Here is a 13,086-nt window from a genome sequence, read left to right as displayed (position 1 = left end):
TGAGTGTTACAACGAGTAGTCTATAGCTCATCTCGAAATGTCGAGTTAGCAATAAATAATTTTTATCATACTCTTTGTGTATTTTAATTAAGCCTTGTGTTATATAGATTTAGTAGTATACAAAATTTTGGGCAGAATATTTTGTTATAGAAAATATTTTGTCTTACATTTGAGAGGGCATCAATAATAGTATATTAAAATGCGTTAGCGACACTAACAATAACGAAGCGGAGACTAGTAACACTTATATTTTTTGTAATATATTTATATATTTAGATATTGCTCGTGTTCTTTGTGTAAAATATCTGTTTTACTTGTTTTAATAAACACAATTAAGCACCAATTTACCGCAATGCAGACTAGATAGTGTGAGAAGCACATGTATATTTGCGTTTTAAAATAACTAGTGTTTAATTTATGTTACCATCTAACCTGTATGAATGGTATTTTGACATATTTTATAATATTAAACTGATATAGTCATCCACCACTATGTTTTTATATTTGCAGTCTCTTGCAATGATGTCGCTATGCAGGATTATTTAACTGCGTCAGAATTTAAATTTGTGACTTAGTTAAATAATCTTTAATAATATATGTATTTCATTTATTATTATGATTAATGAAAGGTAAAGTTTTATGTGAATCTATGTGTTTATGGAGACACATTTCTATGTATGATTACTTTCTTAGTAACATTGGAGGTGCGTGGTAAATATTTATTATTTAAAAGTAGTTTGTTTATTTAATTATAAAAGATTAAAAGAAATTGTATATTCTTTCATTTTAATTTGCCAAAAAAATGTAGTAGCGGATTAGCAATTCTTGAAACCTGAAGAACACGTTTATATTTGAAAAGAATTTATAATATTTTTTTCCATTAAATTTTGTAATATTTTGTTATCTTGTAAAAAATAGGTATCATTTAAGAATTTCCAATAAAGATACCTTATCATGATGGATGTTTCAATGTACAATTTGACATTAATAAGTAATATGATCGTTATGCTGATTACTTTGCTTTGGTTTATTTTTTCTTGGGTATTTAATGAAATAAATGCTATTTCATTAAATATCTTTCTGTAAAATAAAGCGACAGAGACAGAGACAAACGACGAAAACACAGAAAATATCTCAATTGTACAATCCTTAAGAATATTAATTCATGTGGGGCATATGCTACCAGATCACACGCTGTCCCCCTTCCTACAAATAGCTCTGCAAAATCACATACAAAGACATATAATCCATAGGTGTAAACACTAGTAGTGAATCACATCATACTAATATTATAAACAGGAAAAGTTTGTTTGATTGTTTGTTTTTATTGAATAGGCTCCGAAACTACTGGACCGATTTGAAAACTTCTTTCACCATTAGGAAGCTACACTATCCCTGAGTGTCATAGGCTATATTATATTTCCAAAAAAATTAGTTATCCTTACGAAATCTCCAATAACCCAATAAACCCAAAATAAATCCAAAACCCAATGTGTGAAAAAATTACACAAACAATACCTAACACCGCATGCGCTGAGAAAACTATTGATGATAGAACAAACTGATGTACTACAACTTTGCAGAGCGCATCATTATCTATAAAAAATGTCGCGACGGCATGTCTTATCTGTTATAGTTACGTCACAATAAGTGTTTTTATTGTTTATAAATTTAATTGAAGTGCCGCCGCTAGAAAAGCAACTTTATTTGGTATCTTGGTATTAATCCTTATCAAAATAAATTACCTCATATTAAGGACTGCTTCAATACCTGTACCTATATAACTTATGACTTATAACGAATGTAATGTCCGAAGTGAATAATTTTGAATTATTCACTTCGGACATTACATTCGAAAGATATCACGTATTTAACAATGTAAATATTAGAAAAAAAACCTACTCCTCTGTTATTATAAACCAAATGCGATGTAGAGGCGTCACTGGGGTATGGGAGTATCAGTAGTAGTAGCACGATAATACATTCAAAAAGTTTCCGGACAAATAAATAATACAAATAAGTCGACAGCGTAACTAAAATAGAAAATGCAGTTCGTTATCCACAGGAATTTTTACTAAACCCTTCTGGACTATTACCATACGATTTCTCAAAAGCATGATCCAATCATGATTTTGATAAATGTAAACCCATCAGAGGCTGCTTACTAAGGAATTGAAGGACAATTTTATTGGACCGACCATTACCACCGGCATGGGCCACGACAGCCGGGCAACTAGCTTATATACCAAGAATACCGATGATCACAACTGATCTGCCAGTACCATTTAAACGGCTTCAATTTCCGGTTAAAATATTTTCTATGTAATACACCTATGTATGTTTTGATATTAAAAATCTACGCGGAATTTAATGCTTTTTATTTAAAAGACAGTATAGATAGAGTGACTCAAGAGGAAGGTTTAGGATATGTAACGATATGTTCCACTACTGAAAACGGATCTTTAACCGAGCGATAACCTATACGTATATACTATGTCCACGCGGGCGAAGCCGCGAGTGGATAGCTAGTAAAGATATATACTGCCTTAGAAACAACAGGTAATGAGAGTCAGCGGACATTGATAGTCCTCCACATTCATATAGAAAATGGTGCCTAAGATACTTATGCCTCAAGATGCACCCCCAACTCATTCACGAATTATTCGCGCTAGGGAGTACCATATCACAGGAGCAATCAACAGCGACGGTAAATGAAGAAAATTTTATAGACGAAGAAGGAAATCTACAAGACAACCGTAAAGAGAGTTGTCTCACACTGATTTCACTGGTTAGGGTACTACTGAAGTTTATGTTTATGATAAGTGTTAATTTTTTTGTACAAATGTAAACACATAAAACATCGAGTGTACCTCTAGTAAAAACCGAAAGGTTTTAAGGTATATATGTATATTATCTTATTAGTCATAGGTTTCAGTCACTACGGCTATCTTTGCCGGTTGGTGTAAACTCGGGTTCTAACTAAAAATGTTGTCTTAGGCTTTCATAGTATTGTGAAACGATCGCTATTTTAACACGGAAAACATAATCCATCAAATTAATAGTCAACTGTATCAGTCAATTAAATGAAAACAATTAGCAATTAATATGTGACTATATACCTAGTTACGTTTGATTATTTCCTAATAATTTTCGTGACGTACTACTAACAATCACGCTAGTGTATGTAATGGAAGGGTCTTGTAGAAAAATAGGGAGCGAAAAGTAAAATGTAGAGTGGTCGGGTGATGTAGGCGTCGTAGTGGTAACTGGTTGGTGTGGGGAGTCAGTAGTGCAAAGATGTGGCGGTTGGCGGCTGTGTGGCGACTATCAACGGTGCTTCTTGTAGGCGCCACCTTAGACTTCAGATTCTTCACACAGAAGCGAAATTTTGATTTACCCTCGCAGGTAACCATTGCTTTTTCCAATATTGAAACTTTTATTTTCGTTTTAATGTGATTTGTTTATGTACCTAGGCGTAAATATTATTTTTATTTATTAATGTTACTTTTATTTATTTTTATCAAAATTATGTAGATAATACAAAAACATCATCGTTTTTGTATTACCTACCTACCACACCATCATACTTAGAGATAACCAAGCTAGTAAGTATGTCTTATTATATAGAAATTTTCTTAATTTTTTTTTTACTAACTGAGCCCGCGACTTTGCAGTCGTGTATTGTGGTATTCAGAATAACAATAGGTTAAGACTTTGCACACTGATTTTTACCAAACAAATTTAAGTGAAGGAAATTACAATATCTATATTAGTAAAATGCACACCCAATTCAGTTAAGCCTTTTCTGAGATTAGCGTGCATAAACGTACTGACAAAGAAATAATTATATCAGTTACTGTTTGGGTTCTTCTACAATGATAAAGCTTCCTAATAGTTTAGCCGATATTCATATTTTTCTCATATAGATACTAGACATATCTCAGAGAGCGATTAATTATATTTTATTATAGACAATTCAATAACATATTTTATCTATTAATTCGGATGTAAGATAAAATATACAGTTATAAAAGTCTGTTCTATTAATAAAACAAACTGGCCAATTTACACAACTGTATTTAGCAGCTAAGCAAAGCTTGTGTTATGTTCAGTAGATAATTGATAGAAATAATTTATTTAATACATTTTATGTCAATAAGTACATAATGTATATACAGAAAATAGCCATGTTTTCTATTTATTATTATCAATACAATCAGACTCATAAATACAAATGTTTATATTGTGTGCGAAATCAAAACAAGACCGACGCCGTCAAGGCTAAGTAATTTAGTCATATTTATTTTATTTATTTATTAAACTTAATGCACAAATATAAAAACAAAATAAAGGTGCATATGGCGGACTTAACACCATAAGGCATTTTCTCCCAGTCGACCATAGGACAAACAGAGATTAGTGGGCGGTGCATTTAAGTAAATAATAAAAGGAAGAAGGTATTTCAATCAATTTATGAATTTTATTATAATAAAATTCATAAATTGAAATATATATATCAAACTACATACATACTTAAATAAGAATATATATATATATATATAAATACATTTAAGCACATAATAATATTAAATTATATGTAGGTATAATAGACATGCATGTCTATGAATTAACTAATAATTCAATAGGTTGATGTCAGGTTCATTAAAATAAGACCACAAGGAATATATATTTTGGTATAAAAATTGTTCCATTGACTAATTTACAGATAACTTAATATTACATACTACTACTCAGTACCAGGAAATACATATATTTCTAACATCTCACCCATTTGGTACTGATTCTAAAGAATATATTATTTTATATAATAACTAGCTGTCCCGGCAAACTTTGTTTTGCCATATAAATTAATAACGCTATAAAAAAGGGGTAGGGTAGGTGATAGAAGGGTGAAAATTTAGGGTTGTATGTATTTTTTAATGACACAATAAAAAATTAGAAATAAAAAAGAAAAAAATAATGTTAGGGGTGGACAACCCTTATCAGTTAGAGGTATGACAATAGATAGTCAGACCTACTGAATATGCATATAAAAGTTCATAAAAATCGGTCAAGCCGTTTGGGAGCAGTATGGTAACTAACATTGTGACACGAGGATTTTATATATAAGATAGATTTAGGCTATAAATGTTTTATCATCTTCTTCGTTTTAGTCTGTTTGGTATAGAGACTCGTTAATGTGTTACACCATGTGTGATCTTACGCCTTCTGCATCCGTCCAATCCCGGCCACCTTCTTAATGTAGTCGTCGGTCTAGCTTGCAGGAGGGCGCCAACACTCCGTCCACCCTTATGTGGTCTTCACTTTAATTTTTCTGTCCTATCTACCATCGCTGACTCGACTTTACCAGTCCCACTATAATTAGTGTAAACTACGTAGTATGAAGTAAAGCAAATAAGAACGATTGCCGATATGTTTAAAAAGGCCAAGTCACGGTTTTAAAAGAAGGGACAATGTAGGAATAAGTTTGGTATTATGCATTAAAAGTGTACTGCTGTTGTTCATATTTTTTTAATGGGCTGAAAAAAATGAGGGTTTAAATTTTTTTCTTACATTTACTCTATAAATAATCAATCTTTAATACCAAACGTTTTTCATTACAAGTAAATTGCGAAGCTATTTCAGTTAATATTTAGTAGTATTACTACGAATATTTTCTGATGGAAGCAGGGAGGAAGTTTTAGACTTAAGTCTTTTTAGTTCCAGTATTTTTAGAAAGTCCCAATTAATATTTTGGTGATTAATCCTAAAGTGGAGGTCACTTTCAGAATAATTTTTATTGTGTATTATTACTAATGCGAGTATTGCATACCCGCATGCACTACGGCTCGTCCTATTATGCTCCACTATTGTATAAACTAGATCATTACCGTTCAAACCTAAAATAATCGGAATACATTAGTGGTAACTAGATAAGGATAATAGGATGAGCAAGAAGCAAGTCAGTTAGAATATCATGCCAACACGCCAACCCATTAACAATTACTCGCATCCAATCCGATACAAAAAATCATACTCATGAATACAAATGCTTCGTGCGAGGAATCGAACCCGCGACCATCGGAAGTAAAGCGGTGTGCTGAACCGTTAACCACCGATGCCAATGTCGAATTGTTATAGAAAATGGTTAGAATAATTCCTTATAGATACCTACTCGCATAATTTCTGCTTGCGTGTTAAAACTATCTCGGCAAAATTATAACCGTATTAACAAATGGGAACTAATAAACCTAGTTGATTATTTTGCATTTTCTAGCACCTTTCGAATATATCTTAGCTAATTATGATGTACATTTTACAGGAAATGTATACTTATTGCTAATTAGTAGTCACGCTAGCGCTGATTTCATTAATCACCTGTTTCACATATTCTGTGATTAGCTAGGTATGTGTATAAAAAAAACGTAAAATTGTAAGGCACAAACATATATCTATTGGCTGGTAAGGGCTCTGAAAATAAATCTTTAAATAAGCAAATATTGGAAATTCACATAGACACTCATTGATATCATTTCAAAGATTGTAATTTAAAACCTGAAACGATAGTAACTACAATAAAGTTCAATGAATACTTTCTATTTTTACTGCAATGCCTAGGTAAAAATGATTCCAATATTTTTTTAATTGTTAAATACTAATTGGCGGGAATGAATGCATTGTTATAGAAAAGATTATGTCAAAAAAAAAAAATCATAAAATTTAAGTATAATATAAAAATTCATTAAAGAGTAGAAGGTTATTTGGACAATAATGGAAAATCACCTTTGTTTCCAGAGAGGACAAACTGGAGGTTGGACTTTATAGCGAAAATTGTTAGAGATGGTGCTATTAGCCCTAAAAATTAAGAATTAAATCAGTGGCAGTATAATATAATCTAAGTGTAGCTAACACCTTTATGAATTTTATAAAATTTTAATATTTTATAATCATATTTTGAGGCATAATTTTTTGTAACATTCAAGTACCTTTATAGAATTAGAATAGAATAGAATAGAAAACCATTTATTCAAATAAACTTAATTTAAGCACTTTTGAATAGTCATAACAATTTGTTTTTTATCTATCACTCGTTCGGAAAGCTGTCTCATCACAAGAAGAACGAGCAAGAAACTTGTGTGTTGCTCTTTTAAATAATCCTTGTAAGTTTACATTTACAAGTCGAAACGTGTGAATACAAACTACCAACAAGCACTAATTTTTGGGTCAAATATAATCATGCAATAAGATTAAATCAGTCGTAGTGATAAGAGCAGACCAGTCCCTACAAGCAGCACTCGTTCACGAGTATGACGGATGAGCCAGCCATCACTGCGCTCGACCATATTTTAGGGAGCCCATTGACCGGGCCCACCACGCCGCCACATGTCTGGACATTTTAGTGAGCATGACTACTCATTCCACACGACCACGTCACAGCTACAAAAATTACTATATGGTAGTTACAGTATTCGCACTTTACATAAGGATGCATGCGGCAATCAATATAAAAGCCGCTACGCTATCATATATCAAGAAAGCAGTATGAAAATTAAAATTATAACGTTGTCCGCAAATAAACTTATTCTTGCTATATATTGCTATCATCTATAAATTCATCTATCTTATAATAGGCTTTTTTACATAACATTTGTTTAATATAAGATTTGAATTGCCTCTCTGTAAGATTTAGCGTAGACTCTGGCAGTTTATTATAGAATCTTACGCAATTACCATAAAATGAATTACTAACTTTGTGTAGACGGCATGTAGGTAAAATTAGCTTATTTTTATTGCGTAAGTTTCTACTTGTACAGTCTTTAAGTTTCTTGAAACTATCTAAGTTTTTCCTTGTATACATAATATTTTCATAAATGTACTGTGAGGCAACGGTGAGGATATTTGATTGTTTAAAGCATTGACGTAATGACTCTCTAGAACCCATACCATAAATAGAACGTATGGCTCTCTTTTGTAAAATAAATATAGTATTTATATCGGCAGCTTTACCCCATAGCAGTATGCCATATGACATAATGCTATGGAAATAACTAAAATATACAAGTTTTGCCGTCGCCACGTCTGTTAATTGCCTTATCCTTCTAATTGCATAAGCAGCAGAACTAAGTCTACTGGCTAATTTTGAAATATGGGGCCCCCATTGTAACTTCGAGTCCACTGTTATTCCTAAAAAAACTGTATCATTAACAAAATTTACTATTTCATCATTAAGCAATAGCTGCGTATTTACTTGTTTTACATTAGGCAGCGTGAATTTAATGCACTTAGTTTTGTTGGAGTTCAATAATAGATTATTACATGTGAACCAATTTAGTATAGCAGAGATAGCATAATTTACATCGTCTAATTGATTACATTGGCGACCAATTTTAAACACTAACGAAGTATCATCCGCAAATAACACTATATCTGCAACTTTCTCTACCATGTAGGGAAGGTCATTTATATAAATTAAAAAGAGAAATGGGCCCAATATTGAACCTTGAGGAACGCCCATTTTTATATTAGTTCCCTTAGACTTTACACCATCAATATCTACAGTTTGCACCCTATTCTCTAGATAAGTTTTCATTAGACTTAGGTCATTATCTCTAATACCATAATGTTTGAGCTTGTACAAAAGTGTTTCATGATCTACGCAATCAAACGCCTTCGACAAGTCACAAAAAACGCCGAGAGCATCCTGTGAGTTTTCCCATGATTCGAATATATGTGTAATAAGCGCTACACCTGCATCAGTAGTAGACTTGCCGGCAGTGAAACCATATTGCTGACCGTGAAGCAGTCCGTTATCCCTGAAGTATTTTAACATTTGGTTAAACATAATCTTTTCAAATACTTTACTTAGAACTGGCAAAATAGAAATTGGTCTATAGTTGCCTAGCTCAAATATATCTCCAGATTTAAAGAGTGGAGATAATTTGCTAAATTTCATTAATTGAGGAAACACGCCATTATCAACACATTTATTGAAAATAGTAGCTAGATAAGGAGCAACAATATCTATGAATGAACTAACTACTTTAACTGACATGTTCCAGAGATCTTCCGTATTTTTTACTGTTTGAATATTTTTATGACATGAAAAGGGCTGACATGGGAAAATTTAAATGTTAAAGAGCAAGGGCTGACATTAGCCTCCAATAAAGTTTTTGCTCGAATTGGAGATGAGTCTAGAGAAGATGATATCAATCGGAATATTAGCAAAAAAAATCTTGGAAAATATGAACTATATCTTTTGTTGCTGTTATTAACTTATTGTCATAATTTAATGAGAATTGATTGCAGGCTTTTTCAGACCGTCCAGTTTCTTTGTTTATAATTCCCCAGATGGTCTTAATTTTGTCAGAGGACTGATTAATTTGTTTATTTATAAAATTAGATTTAGCTGCAATACAAACTTGTTTGAAAATTTTAGAGTAATTTCTCACATAAGTCGTAAATTTGTCATCAAATCTATATTTTTTTGATCATGTAAATCAAATAAAATGTTTCTACTTTTAAGTATTCCTACTGTTGCCCATTCTGTAAATTTAGATTTAACACAATATTCTCTTTTCTTGAAAATATTCTGGTATTCTTTTGACAAAAGACTAATTAACTTGGTGTAAAGAATATCAGGATTATTAAGACTGACAGATTGTAACTCTAAGTCTAATTTATATTTAACCGTGCTTTTGTATTTATTAATATTGTAAGCATTTATTTGTCTCTTTGATCTTTTATGATTGGTATTTTTTTAGTCTGATTACTAAACTTAACAACTTGACCACAGTGATCCGAAGGAAGCTTTATATCGCTATCGTAGTAGTTGAGTTTTCTTTTATCTTCGTATTTTCCTCATAAAACCCTTAACATCTCTTACTCATCAGGCACAACATACCTCTGCTTCACTAAGCTTGAAATTAAATCTAGTACCTATTATTTAAGCACTTTCATTCGATTAGATCATTCCCTAATACATAACTTAGTAAGCCGTCTATTCAGTAATTTTTTTACCAATTTGCGTAAGACTTTTAACAGTGAAAATGTAACAAACTGACAGATAGAATTTAAACAGTAAAATATTTATAAAAATTAAACCTTGAAAAATAACTAATAAGTATTATACTTATTAGCTACTTTTCATATATTTTCAATATGTTACATATTACTAAAAATATTGTAATTCTAATATTTTCTGTAGACAACATATTCTACTACTTGTGGTTCTACAACATAAAATATTAATATTGTGTGTGCGTATCATATCTATGAATCAAAACATTCTTTCTGCATTTGTGCGAATTCTATTTTATATGTAGCAAAAAGCATTTATCTGATTGCACGCCACTAGCGAGCTAATGAACTTAATTCTATTGTTAATTTAATAGCGACTACTATTTATATGATGCTTTCCTGATATGTATTTTGTTTTAGGTCGACTGCTTCGTAATTCCGCCGTTAACGCACCGCAGAATTGCTAGGGCAATTGACTATGGTAAATATACTACCACTTCATTATTCAATTTCTAACAAATTCATGATTTAGTTTAAAGATATTGACACATGTTGTTCTTAGTTGTCTAAAATAATGGTAATATAATATAAGAAATAAAGAGACAAATGGATTAAGGTGATTAGACCATGCCAGACATAAGGATTTTTTTTACATAATAGGGAGGGTGAACAAGCGTAGGACCCACCTAACGGCAAGTGGTGATGGTCGAATATATACATAAATACATCCTATATACGGAATATAGATTTTGTATCACAGACAAGTTTTTATGTGACGTTTGTTTCCCACTCATTTGTAGCCGTTTATTATCGTGGCATTCCTCTTATCCTGTAATTTCACTGCTTAATCTTAGCTTGTATCCTGTTCTATATCCCTATATATTGTTGGTCTGAGGTATCCACTTAATGACTTTTTGTCTAAATTACTTTATATAATTGAATGAAACATGTATCTTATGATGCCAATTATTAAATATTATATATTTTTTATTAATCAATATTAATTATTAATTCTATTAGTAAATTAATTATATTAAACTAATATAATGTGCATTTGTTATTGTCTATACAGATATATAAATACAAATACCACGTGGTATGTACATATATAATATATATTTTATAACTTGAACAGTAAATAACGGAAAGGTGTTCTATAATTTATATAAGTTTTGTTTACCTTTTTACAGGATGGCCTCAAAACGAACCTACTCCAAACTTACCATTGAATAATCAGAGAGCACGAAGGTTTGATCAATTACTACCAAGTGCCGAGGAAATAGTAAAGGAACATGCTAAACTAGTACATGATATTAATAGCTTGAAACAAGTTGTTTTCATTGCACCATTCGGCGAAGAAAACAGAGATTATGAAGACTCCATATTCAATGAATTAATAGAAACGTCTACGACGGCTCGGCCGAAGACCAAGCGAGTAACTGATAATATAGTCACAAAACCATACAAACAAAATTCCATTCCGCTAATTTTACTAGGTGGAGCGAGCCAGCAAGAAGTTGTAAAAACACAACCTATTAAGTTTCCGAAACCTATTAGTTTGGTAGGCACTTCAGTATCTCCGTTGGCAAAACATCCTTATCCTTTCGTAATGCAAGCTAAATCACAGAGACCTTTTAAATTCTGTATGCAACCCACATCCGGTTTACATTCATCTATGATGTACATGACTACTCAGCGGCCTAGTCTTTTAGAGAGAATAATTAGAACTATCCTACCGAGGTAGCCTGTAACGGTAACTAAAAATCTGTGATATTATCTTATTGTCTTGCTTTCACACGTTTCACTATAGCAATTAATTCTTAGAACTTGATTAAACGTAACGCATCTTTACATAACACAAATGATGCAATATAGGGCAACAAGATGTTGTTTAGAAAGAGTAGGTGTAATGTAGATTTGTACTATATTCAAGTTATTAAATAGGTACTTCATTAAATATATTAATTATTTAATTATATTATATTTTGATGATGATAGTTTCATTTTTATTAGCTAAATTACGTTTCCTGGCATTGTAAGAAGTAGAAGATTCAAACTTGATACGTTCGCAATGAGAACTGCGTGCATCGATGCAGGCACTCGCGTGAGGCACTTCTAATTAACAATGTCGATTATGTATTGTCTATGTTTTTACATGTTAGCGCGTCGACATGGAAAAGTTGAACGTCTTATGTTATATGACGAAACAACTGTCTACTGGTTTATAATCTACTTCTTATTATTTTACATTGTTAGCAAGTAGATCTCGAAGTGTTTTATTGATTGCGATTTGGGTTAGAAAATATAGTCAATATTTTGATATACATTTTACAAATTGAATCGGCATGGATTTATATTTTATATTTTCTTGATAAAACTTGAAAACTGCAGTTCCAAATTTGTTGTAATTTATTTATTTAAATAGCCTTATTCGTGGTCTGCTATTAAAAAAAGTAATACGTTTATTTGTTTAAGACATATGATGGATCCGAGAAGCTAAACATTTTTAACAAATATAAATATATAAGGACACCTGTCGCAAGCATTTGTTTAATGAATTCATCACAATGACAACATTCGTAAATATACCTATCCATCATCTGAGATTAAAATGACAAATGATACTAGGATTTAGGTAATATAAGAATAATACGCTATAGCATTAAGTTTAGTTTCTTTATTCATGAGAATATCAGTAATATATACTTTAAGCTGCCTAAGCAGAGTACTATAAATAAAACAAAATATATGTATGAAACGGTACAGCGTTTCTATATTAAAACTCTAATCTAATTATTCAGTATTAATAAATGTATACATTAAAGGTATACATTAAGTTATACTTTAGAATTAACACTAACTATATTAAAATACAAGTTGTTGTATATATAAAATGTTCGTGTGGTAATAAATAATATAATTAATAAAATTAAAATCACTTAATATTTATTTATTTCAGAAGTGTCATTCAATATCAGTGAGAGTAAACATAAATCTAAATGGATTAGATACATGGTTAATATATATATATATATATATAGAATATACATATATAATCTAGGTCTTTAT

The 13,086-nt window shown here is 31.1% G+C and overlaps 1 protein-coding gene across 1 annotated transcript; it reads left to right on the top strand.

Annotated features, from left to right (window-relative positions):
- Positions 1–3,283: 3,283 nt before the first annotated feature.
- On the top strand, positions 3,284–12,632 carry LOC131849305 (uncharacterized). The gene is made up of 3 exons (XM_059199344.1): positions 3,284–3,405; positions 10,438–10,498; positions 11,208–12,632. The coding sequence occupies exons 1-3, from the start codon at positions 3,298–3,300 to the stop codon at positions 11,759–11,761; spliced, it is 723 nt and encodes a 240-aa protein (XP_059055327.1). The 5' UTR covers positions 3,284–3,297; the 3' UTR covers positions 11,762–12,632.
- The last annotated feature ends 454 nt before the right edge of the window (positions 12,633–13,086 follow it).

Source organism: Achroia grisella, unplaced genomic scaffold (genome assembly GCF_030625045.1).
Source record: "Achroia grisella isolate CSIRO2021 unplaced genomic scaffold, CSIRO_AGI_Agris_v1 utg640, whole genome shotgun sequence".
Taxonomy (NCBI): Eukaryota; Metazoa; Arthropoda; class Insecta; order Lepidoptera; family Pyralidae; genus Achroia; species Achroia grisella.
Note: the sequence above shows the minus strand (reverse complement) of the source record. Positions and strands in the feature narration are given on the sequence as shown.

What these genes read in the sequence shown, in the direction of transcription:
- LOC131849305 (XM_059199344.1), top strand. Translation starts at nt 3,298, where the DNA reads ATGTGGCGGTTGGCGGCTGTGTGGCGACTATCAACGGTGCTTCTTGTA. An exon ending in ATTTTGATTTACCCTCGCAG is followed by an intron (nt 3,406 to 10,437) that starts GTAACCATTGCT and finishes ATTTTGTTTTAG; the next exon opens with GTCGACTGCTTCGTAATTCC. An exon ending in TGCTAGGGCAATTGACTATG is followed by an intron (nt 10,499 to 11,207) that starts GTAAATATACTA and finishes ACCTTTTTACAG; the next exon opens with GATGGCCTCAAAACGAACCT.